This window comes from Eriocheir sinensis, chromosome 38, assembly GCF_024679095.1.
Source record: "Eriocheir sinensis breed Jianghai 21 chromosome 38, ASM2467909v1, whole genome shotgun sequence".
Classification (NCBI taxonomy): Eukaryota; Metazoa; Arthropoda; class Malacostraca; order Decapoda; family Varunidae; genus Eriocheir; species Eriocheir sinensis.
In genome coordinates, this window is record NC_066546.1 from 15202593 (window position 1) to 15219967 (window position 17375).

The 17375-nt window shown below is 42.0% G+C and overlaps 1 protein-coding gene across 4 annotated transcripts in view; it reads left to right on the forward strand.

Annotated features, from left to right (window-relative positions):
* Nucleotides 1–15663, forward strand: part of LOC127008753 (hsp70-Hsp90 organising protein-like) — a 41990-nt gene extending 26327 nt beyond the window's left edge. For 3 of the 4 annotated variants that reach the window (XM_050881116.1, XM_050881115.1, XM_050881114.1), the window contains exons 2-3: nt 7026–7620; nt 14927–15663. In XM_050881116.1, coding sequence (XP_050737073.1) covers nt 7543–7620; nt 14927–15226 — 378 coding nt within the window. In that variant the 5' untranslated portion in view covers nt 7026–7542 and the 3' untranslated portion in view covers nt 15227–15663. The remainder of the gene's footprint in view (nt 1–7025; nt 7621–14926) is intronic. The other variant, XM_050881117.1, reaches the window with a different exon arrangement.
* The last annotated feature ends 1712 nt before the right edge of the window (nt 15664–17375 follow it).

The window sequence follows — 17375 nt, forward strand, 5'->3', positions numbered from 1 at the left end:
TTTCTTTCTCACTTCCTTTTCCTTCTGACTCTCTTTCTTTCTTTCTCCTCCTCTCTCTTTTTCTTTTCTTTTAATTCTCTCTCTTCTGTCTTTTTCTCTTTCTCCCTCTCTTTCTTTTTCTCTCTTTTCTGCCTTTTCTTTTTCTTCCCCTTTTTCTCTCTCTCCCTCACTTCCTTTCTCATGTGATTCCCTTTCTTTACCTCTCTCTCTCTCTCTCTCTCTCTCTCTCTCTCAGTCTCTTCCTCCTTCAGGGCATTTCATTTCCATTATTACGCGCAACATTAACGCTTTCAACAGGATGCGACCCTCGTGTGGACGTGTATATAAATTAAGTTTTTATTAAGGTCCTCCGTCGCGGGTCTCTTAAGTCTCTCTGTGTGTTCAAATATTTGGGGATTACTCAGTCCGCTTGTGTGTGTTGGGTGTGGGTGGGAGGGTCTGCCTGTCTCTCTTTCTGTTTGTTTTATGTATCTGGGTATTGCTAATCGCCCTTCTAGTTGCTATCTATGTTTAGCCTGTATTCAGTTAGCTTGTATGTGTGTGTATGTGTGTGTGTGTGTCTGCTTTTCTTGATTTCTCTGTTTTATGTTACCTGGTCATTGTTGGTCACCTTTCCAGCAATTACCTGTACTGTTTGTCATATGTACGGCCATTACTCAGTTTGCTTGTGCCTCTGTCTTTCTCTCTATACCTGTTTCGATCGGTTTAAAGGTCTGTATTGGAAGCGGTCGTATATGCAGTCTTTCTTCCTCCTCCTTCTCTTTCTTTCTCTCTTTCTGTCTCACTTTCTTTCTCTTCCAACTCTCTTTCTTTCTATCTTTGTCTTTTTCCTTTCACCCTATCGCATTTTCTTTCTTTTCTCTCTTTCTTTTTCTCTGTTTTTCTTCTCTCTCTCTCTCTCTCTCTCTCTCTCTCTCTCTCTCTCTCTCTGCCACAGTTACGTTTTCTTTGCATTCAGATTCGTAAATATTCATAATTTCTTTGTTATATTCTCCAGCGAAAGCGTTAATTAAAGTTTCCTTCATGTTCTATAGCGAAAAACTTTATTGTGATTATTGTAAGGTGTCATTAGGGGCAGATGGCGATGCGGGATTGACTCATAACTAAATAAAAAAGAAAACGTAGTAATTACAGTTTCAGTGTTTGTTTGGGTGACTCCGATAAAGGCGAGTGTTACAGGAAATTAGGCTTTTTTTACTCTCTCTCTCTCTCTCTCTCTCTCTCTCTCTCTCTCTCTCTCTCTCTCTCTCTTTCTCTCTGTCTCGTCTCTATATTTTTTTCTGACTGTCATTTCTGCCTTTTCTTTTTCTTTCTTTCTCCTCTCTCTCTTTATCTCTCTCTCTTCCTTCTCTTATTTTATTTCCTTCTCTATTCTTTCGTTTCGTCTGTCAGGATCTGTCTGTCTTTCTATCTGTCTGTCTGTCCGTTCATTTTTCTGTCCGTCTATCAATCAGTCTGCGTGTGTGTTCCTCTTTTTCCCCCTCCTCTTTCTCCTCTTCCTCCTCCTCCTCTACCTCCTCTTCTTCCCACCTTCCTATCTATCAATCAGTGTGTGTTCCTCCTCCTCTACCCCTTCCTCCTCCTGGGAACGGCGTCATGGGTCTTCAAAGGGCCAGAGACAGCGACCCTCCCGTCCAAGACAAAGAAGAGGATAATTATCGCGGCAAAAACCTCCCAAAGATTACCTAGGAATTACAGGGAATCGCTCCACAAAAACCCTTAATTTGACTTCTGCGTCCCCCCTTCTTGCGCCCGCTGAGGATGGCCCTGGTGTGCGTGTGCGTGTGTGTGTGTGTGAGTGAGGGGTTGGAGGCGCCTTGCATGTGTGTGTGTGTGTGTGTGTGTGTAGATTGTCTCTTTATCTCCATTCTCTCACCTCAGGGTTATGGTCCTAATCCTTATCTTCGTATAGAGAGGTATTTCACTTTCTTTCAATCACCTTCCCTAGGCTGAATGTGACAGAGATGAGCACTGAGGACACGAGTAGCTATAGTGTATGTCCTTAACTTTACCTTCATCTTTATACTTATGAATTAACGAGTGGAAGAAGAGTCGGTCCAGAGGATGATGATTTTGCACTCAATGGCTTAATGTGACGAAGATTGAGCATTGAGGCCACGCGTAGCAATACAGTATACCCTTAACGTCACCTTTATATTTACTCTTATCAAAGGAGAAGTATACGAAAACAAGGTACAGAGAATGCGGATTTTACACGATACCGATCTCTTTTAATTGTCGAGGAAAAAGAAGAACCGGAGGAAGAAGTAAAAGAATAAGAGGTAACAGAAGCCCTTGAGAGTCGTCGAAAGGCTCATGACTAATTTGTGCATGTCAAACGCTCTGTGACTCGGCAGGTTGTCAAGTTTTGTTTTGTCTTTTATATTAATTTTTCTTGCGGTGTTTCTTGAAAGCCTGAAAGTTTGCTCACAACGTTGGGGATATCTTGAATTGATTTACGTCACATTCAACTTCTTTTTCTTCGGCTCTGATTCGCCTGGTAACATCTTTTCCTTCTACCTCGAGTGTGTAAGATTTTCCAAGCGGTCAGTATCGATAGGAACAAAAGAACATGAGGAGTCTGCAAGAGGTCGGTAGGTCTTAGGCTGGTAATATTTTTTCCCCTTAATAGAATGAAAGAAATGGAGTATGAGTTATAATAAGCGATGAATAATAGGAAATAGGTATAATAGAGGAATAGGAATAAGAAATAAGGGATAAAAAAATAAGAGAAATGCAATAAAAAATAAAGAAATGATAAGAAATGAATATAACAGAAAATATGAATAAAAAGAAAATAAAGTAAGAAATAAGAAATAAATAAGTAAATACGAATAAGCAATAAGAATAACAAGGAAACAAAGCAATAAATAAGAATCAGTAAGAAACAAAAATCACCCAAATAAAGAAAGAATAATATTGAGTAAAACAAAGGAATCTAAACGTTTGACTTTCCTCCAACTCTCCTTATCGAATCCAAGAAGACAAACAAAGACGAAAAAATAATTAGTGAAGGAAAGAATAAGAGCAAACACGCAAGAATCTGATAAAATGGAGACAAACAGACACACACACACACACACACACACACACACACACACACACACACACACACACACACACACATCATCGTTAATAATAAAAGAATAAAAAGGAAAATAATATATAACTTGTCTATCCACTTCTTCTTAAACGCATGAATATATTTACGGAGATGAAGAAGAAGGAGGAGGAGGAGGAGGAAGAAAACATCAAAATAAACAAGCAATTAACTGATAAAAGAGACGAAAACAAAGGCAAATAATAAGAGAATACCTGAAAGGAAGATTAAAATGTGTTTGTCTAATTTAAATGCACGGAAAAAATTTGAAATAGATGACAGGATAATAGAAGATAACATAGAAGAAAAAAGAGGGGAAGGAATAAACGAAATAAACAGATAGATAGAGAATAATTGAAAGGAAGATTAAAATGTGTTTGTCGAATTTAAATGCACGGAAAAAAAGTAGATGTATGATAGGAGAATAGAAGATAGTATAGAAGAAAAAAGGGGAAAGAATAAACGAAATAAACAAACATATAGAGAGTAATGGAGAGGAAGATTTAAAATGTGTTTCCCTCTGTTTTAAATGCACGGAAAAAACAGAAAATAATAACAGGATAATAGAAAATGAAATAGAAAAAAAGAGGAGAAGGAATAAATGAAATAAACAAACAGAGAGAGAGTAATGGAGAGGAAGATTTAAAATTTAATGTGTTTCTCTCTCTGTTTTAAATGCACGGAAAAAAATAGAAAATAAGTAGAAGAGAGAATAAGGAATAATAAACAATAGAATCAAATAGTAAAATAACGAAAGATGAAAAGAAGAAGAAAGACGAAAAAATATAAAAGAAATGGGAACAATAAAATACAAATAAATAATAAGACAAATAAAATAATTAACAATACAAAATAAATGAGAAGAGAACAAAACTTAATCAATAAACAACAACAACAACAACAAACGTTTCGAGAGGCCAAACAAACGTTACCAAAAAAACACAAAAGACAACACCAACAACAAACGTTTCAATAGGACGAAGAAAACGTTCCCAGCAGGACTTGGGCGACTCAGGCAGCATCTCTGACCTTGATTATGTAAACAAGACGAGGAGAAAGGTGAACGGGAGAGGCGCAAGACAGAAGGACACGTTCTTTATTACGTTCACGAAGAAGAGGAGGGAGAGGGATGTGATATTCGTAATGAAAATGTATGTAGATGAGTGTAGGTTTGTGTTTGTGTGTGTGTGTGTGTTTGTGTGTGGAGAAGAAGAGGAGGAGGATGAAGAGAGAACGAGGAGGCAAAAGTCACCCATTCCTCTCCTCTCCCACAAGACCCTACCTTCTGTACCCCCTAACCTCCCTTCCCTTCCCCTTTCCCATCTACACACACTCGTATAAATGGGGAATGGATGGGAGAGGAGAGGAACGGAAGAGAAGAGGATGTCGGAGGAGGAGGCGGAGGAGGAGGACGGACAGGAAAGGGGAGGGAGAGGGGAGGCTAAGGAGCATTCAGCTAATAACCCAAAACTATGCTAACGACACTCCAGCCTCTTAACGATGGCCCGGAATGCTAATCGCCCGATACCGATGTAATAGCCGAGACTTACACGCTGAACGACAACGAGGGAGGAAGGCTGAGAAATGCCCCGCCGGAAAGAGGTCTCGCATTGCTGTACCGGGGCCTAAAGAAGCTGTGAGAGAGAGGGAGGGAGCGATAGAAGGAGCTAGAGAGAAAGAACAGAGAGAAAGAACAGTAGGTACTTTTTTTTTACATCAAAGGATACGGCTCAAGGGCAACCAAAAGAGTAAAAAAAAAAAAAAAAAAGCCCGCTACTCGCCGCTCCCACAAAAGTAAAATGTAAAGAGTAGCCAAAAGAGAGGTCAAAGTGTGTAAGCCTTAGAGTAATTAAAGGATGCAGGTTTAATATGGATGGGAAAATGTTCGTTCAGTATCATTTTCTTAACTATCAAAGGAACTGTGTGTTTGTGTGAGAGAGAGAGAGAGAGAGGGAGAGAGAGAGAATTAGTAGGTATATGTTAAAAGTGTGTAGGCCTATAAGCAGTTAACGGATTCAAGTTAAAATCAATGAGAAGCAAAAAAATTCCCTTTGTAATCATTTTCGTAATCATTAAAGAAAATGCGTATGTGTGAAAGAGGAAAAATAAATAAAGAAGGTATATTATAAAGTATCTAGGCCTATAAACCATTAATGGATACAGGTTAAAATTGATAGGGATGCGAAATTTATCCGTTCCTAATCCTTTTCCTAATTACCAGACATTAAAAAGTCCCTATGCGTGCGTGTGAGAGAGAGAGGAAACAACAAAGAAGGTATATTATAAAGCGTCTAGGCCTATACACAATTAATGGATACACGTTGAAATTAATAGGGAAGCGAAATTTATCCGTTCCTAATCCTTTTCCTAATTATCAGAACATTAAGAAGTCCTAATTATCCGCAAAGGAGTAGAAAATAAAAGAACAAAATGAAATATAATAAAAACATGATTATCAGACTAAAAAATGAAACCACTGCTGAGCGAAAACGAATTAAAAAAGGAAAATAAAGTAGAAATATAAGAAATGAAAATACAGTAATAAACAGAATAGGAATGACAGCTGAGAGGAAACGAAATCCAGGGAAACACACAATTATAGACCGCGGAAAGGCATCACTTAGACATGTATATGAGGCGAGGGACGGACGGAAGGCGGGAAGGAAGAGGAGGGAAAAGGAAGGAAGGGAGAGGAATAAAATGGGGCCTAAATGCAATAATTAAACCGACAGAGGAAGGTAAAAAAAATAACTTATGATTGACGAACACGACATCTTGGAGAGACCGAATGACCGACCTTCCGTTTGACAAAGACAGGAAGCGGCACAGAAAAAAAGAGAAAAAGAGACAGACGAAAAGAGACGATAGAGGAGAAGGAAGAACAGAGACGAGAGATAAAAGAGACGATAGAGGAGAAGGAAGAACAGAGACGAGAGATAAAAGAGACGATAGAGGAGAAGGAGGAAACTATAATGAGGAGACCAAGGAGAGAAAGACGGACAGAGAAAGAGAATAAAAGGAAGAGAAGAGGAATGAGGATAAATTATACGTAGGTCATTTCCTTTCTGTATATATATTTGTAACAATGAAAGATGATACCAATACCTAACCTAACCTAACCTAACCAACCTAACCCTTAACTAACCGAACCTAACCTAACCTAACCTATACTAACCAAACCTAACCCAACCTAACCCAACGAACCTAACCCTTAACTAACCTAACCAACCTAACCTAACCTATACTAACCAAACCTAACCAAGCCAACCTAACTCTTAACTAACCTTACCTAACCTAACCTATACTAACCAAACCTAACCCTTAACTAACCTAACCAACCTTACCTATCCTAACCTAACCAACCTGTACCATACCAGTAAAGAACAAGTATTAAGTTAGTCAAGAAGCAGTGAGTAGATTAGTAAAAGAGTATTGAGGTTTTAACGAAGAATGAAAATAGAAGTGAATGAAATAAATGAGAAAAGACGAAAATAAAGAGGAGGACGAAAGGGAGAGGGATGAGGAGGAAAGAGAGAAGGCAGCAAGGAAGGAAAGGAAGGGAGGAGCCGTAGAAAGGAAAAGGAAGGGGCGTGTTAGGGTAGGACGGATGGGTAGGCATGGGCAAGGGAAGGGTGATGGAGGGAAGGGAAGGGAGGGAAAGGGAGAGGGAGAGAGACTTGGGTGATGAGATGCGGGCGCGTAAGGGAGGAAAATGGATGGGCTTGGGTAGGTAGGGAGGAAAGGGAGGGAAGGGAGGGAAGGGAGGGGAGGAAAGAGAGGGTAAATATGTTTGGAATTTCATGAATGCCAAAGAGAGAGAGAGAGAGAGAGAGAGAGAGAGAGAGAGAGAGAGAGAGAGAGAGAGAGACAAAAAAATAAAAAACATCAATTATTTCATCACTTTTACCTTCCTTTAATAAACCAGAAGAAACAGGAGTGACAGAGAGAAAGAGAAAGAAAAAAGAGAGATAGAAAAAGAAAAAAAAAGACGAAGAAAATAAAAAGAAAAAAGTGGAGCCTAAAATCACCGTCAAATTTAAATGGAAAACAACAAGGAAGAAAGAAAACAATGACGTGAATCGCTAATGCCTTACCTGTGTGTGTGTGTCTGTGTGTGTGTACGTAGGTGTGTACGTGAATGTGTGTACGTGTGTGCGTTTGTGTACGTAGAATAAGAAGCTACCTCACCCATACAAAAAAAAAGTTCCTGTAAACCAAACCATAAAAAAAATAAAAAATAAAAAACAAAAAAAAACGTGATAAAAACGAGTGAAAGAAAACAAAACAAAACAAAAAAAAAACAAGAAAAAACAACAAGAAAAACAGTGATGCCAAAACGAAAAACCAAACCTTGAAAAACACGACCGATACACGAACGAAGAGCAGCTCCAGATGAGGTCACGCGAGGTCACCGCCGCTTGACCTGACCTGATCTGACCTCAATGACCCAGAGAAACATGGAGCTGCTTGACCTAAGGAAGAAGAAGGTCAGCGGGGGCCTCAAGGGTCACAATGCAAAGGTAAGGACGAGGTCATTCTAGGTCAAAATAGGAGGAGGAGGAGGAGGAGGAGGAAGAGGAGGATTGATTGATTAACGGATTGATGGTTTTTATCGATCCAACTTAAGATACAACAAAGGAGGAGGAAGAGGAGGAGGAGGAGGAGGAGGAGGAGGAAGAGGAGGAGGAGGAGGAGGAGGAGGAAGAGGAGGAGGAGGAATTTGAGCACACCATGCTAATAGGAGGAAGGAAAGGAGAGGAAAAAAAAAAGAAGGAGGCGAGAGAGAAAAAAAGAAGAAAAGAAAACATGAAAGAAAAGATGAAATTTTCTCTTCTTTTCTCATTCCTACTTTTCTCCTCTTCTTCCATGTTCTCTCTTCTCTATTTCGTTCTCTTACTCTTCCTTGCTTCTCATGTTCTTTGCTTTATCTTCTGTTCTGGTGGTGGTGGTGGTGGTAGTGGTGATGGTGGTGGTGGTGTGACAAGGGAGGTGTTGGCGGACAATTATACAATCACTACATCCCTAATCCACTCCTCGGTCGCTCCCACAACACGCGAGAAGCTGAAGGTTGGTAAGTGGACGGCTGATTACTGTGAAGATGTGCTCCTGCCTATCCCTGCCTGCCTCTCTGCCTGTCTGTCTCTTCCCCTCCCCTTGTTCTCATCTGTTCTTCTTTTTGTTCTACTGTTCTTTGTTTTCTTTTGGTCCTCCTGTTTCTCTCGTGTTATTCCTCTTTCTCTCTCTTTTTTTGTTCTTTCGTTCTTTCCTGTTCTCTCTTTTTCTGTCTTTGTTCTAATTGTTCTCTTGTTTTCTCTCCTGCTTTTTCTACCTCCTGTTCCTCGTCTTTGCTCTTCTGTTCTTCCTTGTTCTCTCTTGTTCTTTCTCTGTTCTCTCCTGTTTGCTCTCCGTTTCTCTCTCGAATACATGCAAAGTTTCCCTGCAGTTCAGTGTCAAATAACTCTTTCCTCGGCCTTCAGATTCCTTTCTCTCCTGCTGTTAAACGTTACAACCATCAAGGAAAAGATGCTGATGTATATTTGCTCTTACGGGACTCTGTTACTTAATACATTCTCCATTTCCAGCGGCGTTCATGGTTCTAAGGTCATTTTAAGGTTATTTTAAGGTCATTTTTAAGTCTCGCATTGCATAACCTCCTCGCATGATACATTTCTTTTCCTTCCAATTCTCCACGGCGGTTTCTTTCACCGGGACCAGCTTATGGCGAGGACAAGGCCGCCCGCTTGCCTGTACCATTCCTCTAAGTAGCTTTTTCCGCCGTAAATACACAAGTTAACGTCGCCATCTATCTAAAATTACCGCAGGAGGCAGGGCGGCGCTTGAAGCTTTTGTGGGCGACGTTCTGGGCCGATATGCAAATTTTCCGCGTCAGATTTCCTTGAGCGGGTCCAGCGTCCTCCATTTTTCAGCCTCCCTTCACTGGCGGTCACAGCAAATAACTCCCATTTTTCCTGCGCCGCGGATTGTCTCAGCGCGCCGGGGCCTTTAGCGATCGCGGGCGCGTCGGCGGGGCAGGCGACGCATCACTAGGCCCGCCGCTGAGGTCCTTTCAAAGAGGGGACGCTGCTTTCAGGTGACGGCCATTGTTGCCTCCGCTCAGGCATAATGATGGAGAACCATTAAATTACATCGTTTAAGGCGCCATCTGACGCCGCACGCCTCTTAAGGAGCACTCACTTATTAAGATGCAGAGGGGAAGAGTCAATTCAGGCTTTTTTCAGACGCTTGCGCTTCGAGGTTCGTCAGCGAAGTCATCCACCCAGGAGACGAGCACCTCCAGGAACCCGATGGACTTACCTGACCTCTTCTTCCTCCCCTTCCTCTTCCTCCTCTTGTAGGGTTTAATCGGTCCGTGGTTTGGGGTTCCTCAAGGTGTATGTTAGGGCCTCAAGTCTTGGTAAACATGCAGGAACCCGATGTACATACCTGATCTCTTCTTCCCCCTCTTCCTCTTTCTCCTCTTGAATGGCTTAATCTGTGCTTGGTTCAGGGTTCCTCAAGGTGTGTGTTGGGGCCTCACGTCATGTTAAACTGACATCCTCTTCCCCCTCTTCATCCTCTTGAAAGGGTTAAGCGGTGCGTGTTTTGGGGTTCCTCAAGGTACGTTCTGGATCCTCAAGTCTTGGTACACCTGAAAGTAAACCAGAGAACGTGTCATGGTTGTGTTTTGAAGGGGTTTAAGTCTTCTGGGGTGATACAAGAATGGTGTTTGGGTTTCTTATAGGGTTTGAAAACTCTTGGGTCACCGCGGTTAGGTTTTCAGCCGATTAATGTGGTTTTCTTAGAGTCATGAGATGTCTTTGGGTTGATACAAAGGCCGATTTCTGATTTCATATAGGGTGTAAGAACTTAGGTCACCGGGATTAGGGGCTTCATGGCTTAAATAGTGGTTTCTCAAGGGCGTGAGTTGTCTTTGGGGGTGATACAAGGTGGGTCTCTGGTTTCTAAAGGGGCAAATTTTCCGTGGATCTTCAGTCAAACCACGATTTCCGCTAGTGTGGCTCTCATTTGTTTCTTGTTATTGCTGATGATGATGATGGTGAGTAATACCGTCGTCATTCGGTGAAATCTACCGTAGCTTTGGAAGATCGTGGACACGTCAGAAAACCACGGAAATATGAGAACCACGCCAGCGGAAATCGTGGTTTGACTGAAGATCCACGGAAAATTTGCCCAGTGTAATAGGCCCTAAAGAGCTTGAGTCATTGGGATTAACAGTTTCAAGCCGATTCATGGTGGGCGTTGATGGGTGAGAAACATCAACCACCAACAATTTCTCTTTCCAACGGGTCAACTAAACATGATAAAAGGTAGGAACAGCCGAAACAGAAGCGGTTAAAAGGTGTGAGAGCAACAAGCGGTCGGCGGTATTATAGGGTCCGCGGGAACAGGTGTGCGGGTTATCCTAATTACCAGGTATCGGGTGTTGCAGTTACCTGATTGCAAATGATCGCAGGTTCGAATGATTACAGGTACTGCGAGCTATCGGAGGGCGCGGGTACGAGAGAGCGAGGCATGAATACAAATTAATTATGAGGGAGTGCCGCGTGCCATTACGAGAGTTACCGGACACACGAGCTAATGAAAGGGAAAAAAATGCCTGACGAAAGATGGAAAGAAAGAAGAAAAGAAGGAAGGAAGAGAAAGGAAGAAGAAGGAGAAGAAAGGAAGAAGGATGAGAAGGAAAGAACACTAAAAGGAATGAACTCTGAAGGCAGAAGGTATAAAGGAGGGAAGGAAACAAAAGGAAAAAAAATAGGAAATGAAAGAACACTGAAAGAAAAGAAGGGAAAAGGAGATGAATTTAAAAGGATAGATACACAGACATAGAGAGATTAGATAATTTGTGTGGTATTAGGTTTGTGGATGAGGATTCCCAACGCTAGAAATACAAAAAATAACATAAAACTGGAGAAATATAGGAATTTTAACAGAAAAGAGGAATTTAAGAAAGAGCAGTTTAGCTAGAAAAATATATATTACTACTACTACTACTACTACTACAACTAATACCACCACCACCACCACCACCACTACTACCACTAAAACCGCTACCGAGCAAACACCACACACCACACACACCACACACACACACACACACACACACGCAGCCTCAGAGCTAAGGAATGCGCCCTCGGAAGCCTGGCATGTGTCCTGAGCTGACAATAGAGTTTGTGGTCATTGCTTCAACCTCGTCGCCCTGAGCCCGGAGGAACGGATAGAAGGGAGGGAGGGATGGAGGGAGTGAAGGAAGGAGAGAAGGAAGGTGGGACTGAGGAAGGAAGAGAGGGGGAAAAAGGAGGGAAGTAGGTAGAGAAAGAAGGGAGAGAAGAAGGTAAGGAAGGAGGAAATAAAGGAGAGAGAGAGAGAGAGAGAGAGAGAGAGAGAGAGAGAGAGAGAGAGAGAGAGAGAGAGAGAGAGAGAGAGAGAGAGAGAGAGAGAGAGATAGAGAGAGAGAGAGAGAGAGAGAGAGAGAGAGAGAGAGAGAGAGAGAGAGAGAGAGAGAGAGAGAGAGAGAGAGAGAGAGAGAGAGAGAGAGAGAGAGAGAGAGAGAGAGAGAGAGAGAGAGAGAGAGAGAGAGAGAGAGAGAGAGAGAGAGAGAGAGAGAGAGAGAGAGAGAGAGAGAGAGAGAGAGAGAGATGGTAGAGATAGATAAAGAAAATAGATAGATAGACAGTGAGAGAGAGAAAGGGAGACGGAGAGAAATGGCCGCTCCTCTCTGCACGCCCTTCTGCTAAATAATTCCTCAAGTTTCGTCAGAAGAATTTCCTTTTCGGCGTCTGGGCTTCAAATTATCCAAGGCGGCATTTAGATGGGGACAAGGAGGAGGAGGAGGAGGAGGAGGGAGGGAGGAGGAGGGGGAGGGTTCATTATAATGTGTCTAGCAGGTAAGGAAGAAGAAGAGGAGGAGGAGGAGGAGGAGGAGGAGGACCACGCGCATAAGGACGACATTAGACAAACAGAAAGAGAAAAAGGAAAGCTCAAGAATCGGTTTACATTTCAATTCTGAGCAAACGGATTTTTTTTTATACTGCGAACCTTTGAAAGTTTGCTCACAACGCGGACTGACTGAAGGGAAAGAGACGGAAGAAAGAGAGAAAATAAAGAAAAAAAGAGAAGCTGGACTAAGAAAAAAAAACTATATCTTACTGAGAGAGAGAAAGATCAAGAAAGAGAGAGAGAGAGCAAGCGAGAGAGAGAGAGAGAGAGGAGGAAGAATACATATAATAATAATCTTACTACTGAAGAAAGAAAAATCGTAAGGGAATATCTGGCTTCCTATCCGTCTTGAAGCATAATCGATCTCTGGACTTCGGTATGCGGGAAAGCGTTGTCCGAAGTCATGACGAAGCCGATACTTACGATGGTTAAAATAATACGTCTCTTTGTGTATAAATTCTCCCTCACATTATCATTACTACCATTATGTCCAGCACCATCACCGCCGACACTTACACCCTTATCAAAATATAATAATCGGAGAGGGGGAGAGATTTTGACGGTCCGGTGAAGCTTTGGAACTCCTCGTCTCGTCACACTGTTTTTTTAGTTTTCTGTCTATTTCTTGGGGTTTCTCTTTTTTTTTTCTCTCACTTTTCTTCTTTCTTATTTTTCTCTTCTTATTTCTCACTTTTCGTTTTTTTTTATTTCTGTCTTTTTCTCAAGTTATTCTTCCTTCTCTCACAGTTTTCTATTCGTCTTTCTTATTTCTCTTTCCTTATTTCTCTATTTTTTATCTACGACGTTCTTTTGATTTTTGTCTATTTCTTGGAGTTTTCTTTTCTCTTCTCACTCCACCTTCTATTTCGTTTTTCTTATATTTCCGTATCAAGACAAAGTTTGAAGAAATAGAAATAAGACCAAAATGAATGAGGATCTTGAAAATCTCCTTTGAAATCGTTTTGATATTTATTTTCTATTGTCTTTTCTCTTCTTCATTTCTTCTTTTCTTCTCTTGTTATCTTTTCTCTTTCTCTTCTCTTTTCTTCTTCTCTTCCCTGTCTCACACCTTCCTTTATGTCTTCCAACTCCACTTTTGTCCGCCGCTTATTCCTTTATCAAGACAAACTTCTAAAAAGGCAGATCTCGGACCTCAAAATTAATATAACCTGGAAACAATTTTATCCACACAGTTGTTATCTCCTTCCATTTTCTCGACTTTCCTTTCACACCTTCTCTTCTGCTCTCCAACCCACGTCAATTTTTCCCTTTTATCAAGACAAACTTCAAAGAGACCGAATTTCAACCCCAAAATCAATGTAAACCTTCAAACCAATTATATTCACACACCTTCTTTATCTCCTTTTCCACTTCCCTAACTTTTCCTTACACCTTTCTTTCCTCCCTTCCGACCTTCACTGTTTATTCCCTTTTTATCAAGACAAACTTCAAAGAGCCCGAATTTCAACCCCCAAATCACTGTGAACCTTCAAACCAATTCTATTCACAAACTGTTTCCTTTTATCTCTTTCTCTTTCCATTCTGTTTCTCGCTACTTATTCCTTTCATCAAGACAAACTTCGAAGACAGAAACCTTCAAACAATCCTATTCACACATTGCCTGTATCTTTCTTTCCATTTCCTCGACTTTCCTTCACATTTTTCTTTCTGCCTTCCAACCCACCCCAATATTTCATTTCTATCAAGACTAACTTCGAAGAGACACAAATCCTATTCACATACCGTCTTAATCTCCTTTTCTATTTCCCAGACTTTCCTTCACACCTTCCCTTCTGCTCTCCGACCCTCCTCACTTTCGTCCATCCCTCGTGTGTGATAATTTGACTTCCCCGGCTGTCGATTATCGGTTTGACAAAATAAATCCACCGTTATGGGTTCCGCGGGTCTAATTTGCGCCTCGGCCCTTTCCCAGACCACCAAATTTTCCTCCAGTGTCCTCTGCCTTCCCTCCCTTGTCCCTCTCATCTATTTTCCTCGCCTTTATTTGCCCCTCTACATCTGTTCTTCCGTCTGACCTTTCTTTTGTCCTCGCTACTTCCTTTCTGTCTCTTTTTTTGTGTGTTTTGTCCCAGTTATTTTCAGGTGTATATTTTTGCTGATTTTACTATTATTATGCATGTTATTAGTTTTTTTTTCGGGTATTTTATCATCTTTAATTATCATATTTTACTTGACTTCCTCTTAATTACCTTCATTTGGTCTTTTTTGTATCTTCAATGTCCTCTTTCTAGTGTTTTCAGGTATTTTCTTGCTCATTTTACTAATTCTACTTTGTTTCCAGGTATTCCAGCATAGTTAATCATCTTTTTTTGCTCTTTTTTCCTCTTTATCACTTCTATTTGTTCTCTTTCTAGTATCTTTAACAACGTGCTTTTTGTCTTCCGCCATTTCACTTCGCTACATAACTTATACGTTGTTTCCAAGCATCCCAGCATCTGCAATCCTTTCCTCTTAATTTCCTTCCTCTTATTCGCTTTCATATCCCTCTTTTGGCCACCTCTTTGGATTCTTTTTAGGAGCAGGTATATTTTTTGTTATTGTTTCCTTTTTTGTGTGCCCTTGAGCTGTCTCCTTTGTTGTAAAAAAAATAAAAATTGCCTTCTTCAGAGTCTTTAACATGCTCTTTCCTTCTCAGTTGATCTTTCTAGTGCCTTTGACGAACTCTTTCCCTCTCAAATCATATCAATTCGTCTCTACCGATGCAATATGTCGATTCCAGTCCCTCAAATCTGCATCGTCCAATCAAGTCCAAGTGTTTTCGTCCCTTTACAGTTGAAGTTTGATAGATTCCAATATGTACCACGCTCTTCCTCCGCTCATTTCCACGTCTTTTCCCCTTCCTTACAGTTGGAGGTTGATGGTGAGGGGGAGGGCGGCGGGTCGAAGGCACTCTTTCTGGAGAAGGTGCGCCAGAGTAACGCGGCGTGCCAGTCGGGGGACTTCGAGACGGCCGTGGCTCTGTACACGGAGGCCATCGCGCTCGACCCACACAACCACATCCTCTACTCCAACCGCTCCGCCGCCCACATCAAGCTTGCTAAGTTCGCTCACGCCCTTCAGGATGCCACCAAAGCCCGCGAACTCAATCCTAAATGGCCAAAGGTGAGTGTTAAGTGTATGTGTGTGGTGGAAGGAGGGTCTATGTGAGTGTGTGTGTGTGTGTGTTCCTAGTGTTTTCCTTTCGTTCAGTTTTTATGCTCGTGTTTTTCCTTCTTTTGTTTTGTCTTTGTAGTTTAGTTTGTTGTGTTGTGTGTCTGTCTGTGTGTGTCTGTCTGTGGGGAGTTTGACTTTTCCTACACGTCTTCAGTGGTGTCTGTTTCTGTGTTGCTCTCTAAGTCAAGTCTGGTGTGCTGTGTCTGTGTCCGGGGCTTAAGTATTGTCTGTGAAGCTGTGTGTTGCTCTTTCTGTTAAGTCTAATATGCTGTGTCTGTGTTTCTTTGTGTTGTTCAGAGTTACTAAGTGCTGTGTTCCTCTCTGCGTCAAGTTTGTTATTCTGCGTCCGTGTGTTTCTGTTTTGCCTCCAAGCCTCAAGTGTTATTATGTCTGTGTTATGTCTATGCTATTGTTTTTTCTTTCCTCCTCCTGCGGTGTTGTGTCTGTGTTGTGTATGTGCTATTGTTTTTCTTTCCTCCTCCTCCTCCTCCTCCTCCTCCTCCTCCTAAAGTCTTTCTCCGCGGCAGTTCCTCTCAGGCCGCCCTACGTGATGGCGTCTTGCCCGGCCAGCCTCGCAGCCTTCATCTTATTTACATAATTGGGGGCTGGCCGGGGAGCCAAATGAAAGGGGGAAAACTGTCACCATGTTACGGCCGCAGGAGGAAACATTAATTTATGCTCGCCTGATACTCGTCTCCTGAAAGCAATTACGTCACAGGCCAACAGGTAGACCCGAAGCCCAGGTGTATGCTAATGGTTACAGGTGAAGGAGCAGGAGGAGAAGGAGCTGAGGAGACGAGGTTGTTAAAGAAGGGAGCCATCTTCACAATCACTATCATCATTTTTGTATTTTTTTCTGTTTATTTAGCGCAGAAGAAAAAGGGTGAAGATGATGCAAGAGGGAGATGTATCATGTAACTCTATCTCCCTCTCTTCTTCTTTCTCTCCCTCTTCATTATCATCATTGTGTTCTTTTTTATTTACTTAGCGCAGAAAAGAAGATGGAAAGGATGCAACAGGAATCCAAATCATGCATCCCTAAGTCTTTTCCTCCCCCTTTTCTCTCTTCCTTCCTCTATCCCTCTCTTCCTCTCTCCATCTCTCTCTCTCCCTCTTCATTATCAGGACTGTATTTCTTTTCTATTTATCCACTAGAAGAAAATCAATCACACAGCGCTACTTCCTTATATCTTCCTATCTTCTATCTTTCTTTCCCTATCTTTCCGTTCTCTCCCTCTCCCTCTCTCTTTCAGCGTGAGAAGGGGAGGCAGGCGCACTCTGTTTGTCTATTATTACAGCGGGGTGTCACTCCAGCGCCTGCGAGGGCCGTGAGTGCGTGACGCGGCAGCTACATAAGAGGTCTTGGGTGTCAGGGGGGAGAGGCGCATAGCAATATTAACCGCTGCAGGAAAGGAAATTAACCTCGTTAGATCTGCGGCGAGTCATGCATGGAGGAGGAGGAAGAGGAGGAGTGGGTGCTGTGGAGGAGGAGGAGGAACATGACAATCAGAGAAGAGGTGGTGATTGTAGCGCTGTTGGAATGGGGGAGAGAGAGAGGTAGGAAGTTAATGAGTGAGTGAGTGAGTGAGTGAGTGAGGAACAAAGAGAGAGAGGTAGGAAGTTGATGAGTTAGTGAGTGAGTGAGTGAGTGAGGAACAAGGAATCGGTTAGGAATGTTGAACTCACTCCATCCCTGTATAGCCAAATGCCCATCCGACGCCTCTCTCCCGTCCGGCTCTCCGCAACCACTGCCCTCTAGTCTCGAGTTCTTGGGCTGCCCTTGTGATGTGATCGATTTCAGCGCTGCCACCAGAAGGAAAACTTAAAGAACACCTAAACCACACCTAACTTGACTTGTATAACGACCAAATAGGCTGCGTAATCAGTGAAATAGCTCATACGAATTCTAACGCAGTAAATTTAAAAGAAGAGGCTAAACGCAGCTTCCCCAAACAAAAGACAGCTAATAGGGCGCATAACCTCCCTAAGCCACACCTTCCTCGACGTACCGGTAGGCAATTAGACCATGAAATGAGGCTTTTAAACGGCGCGTCGACCGAAGGAGTTTAACGTAGGATAGTTTAACGAAGAAACGAAGAAAACTCGACGAAGATAAAAAGAAAACTTAACGAAGAAATGAAGA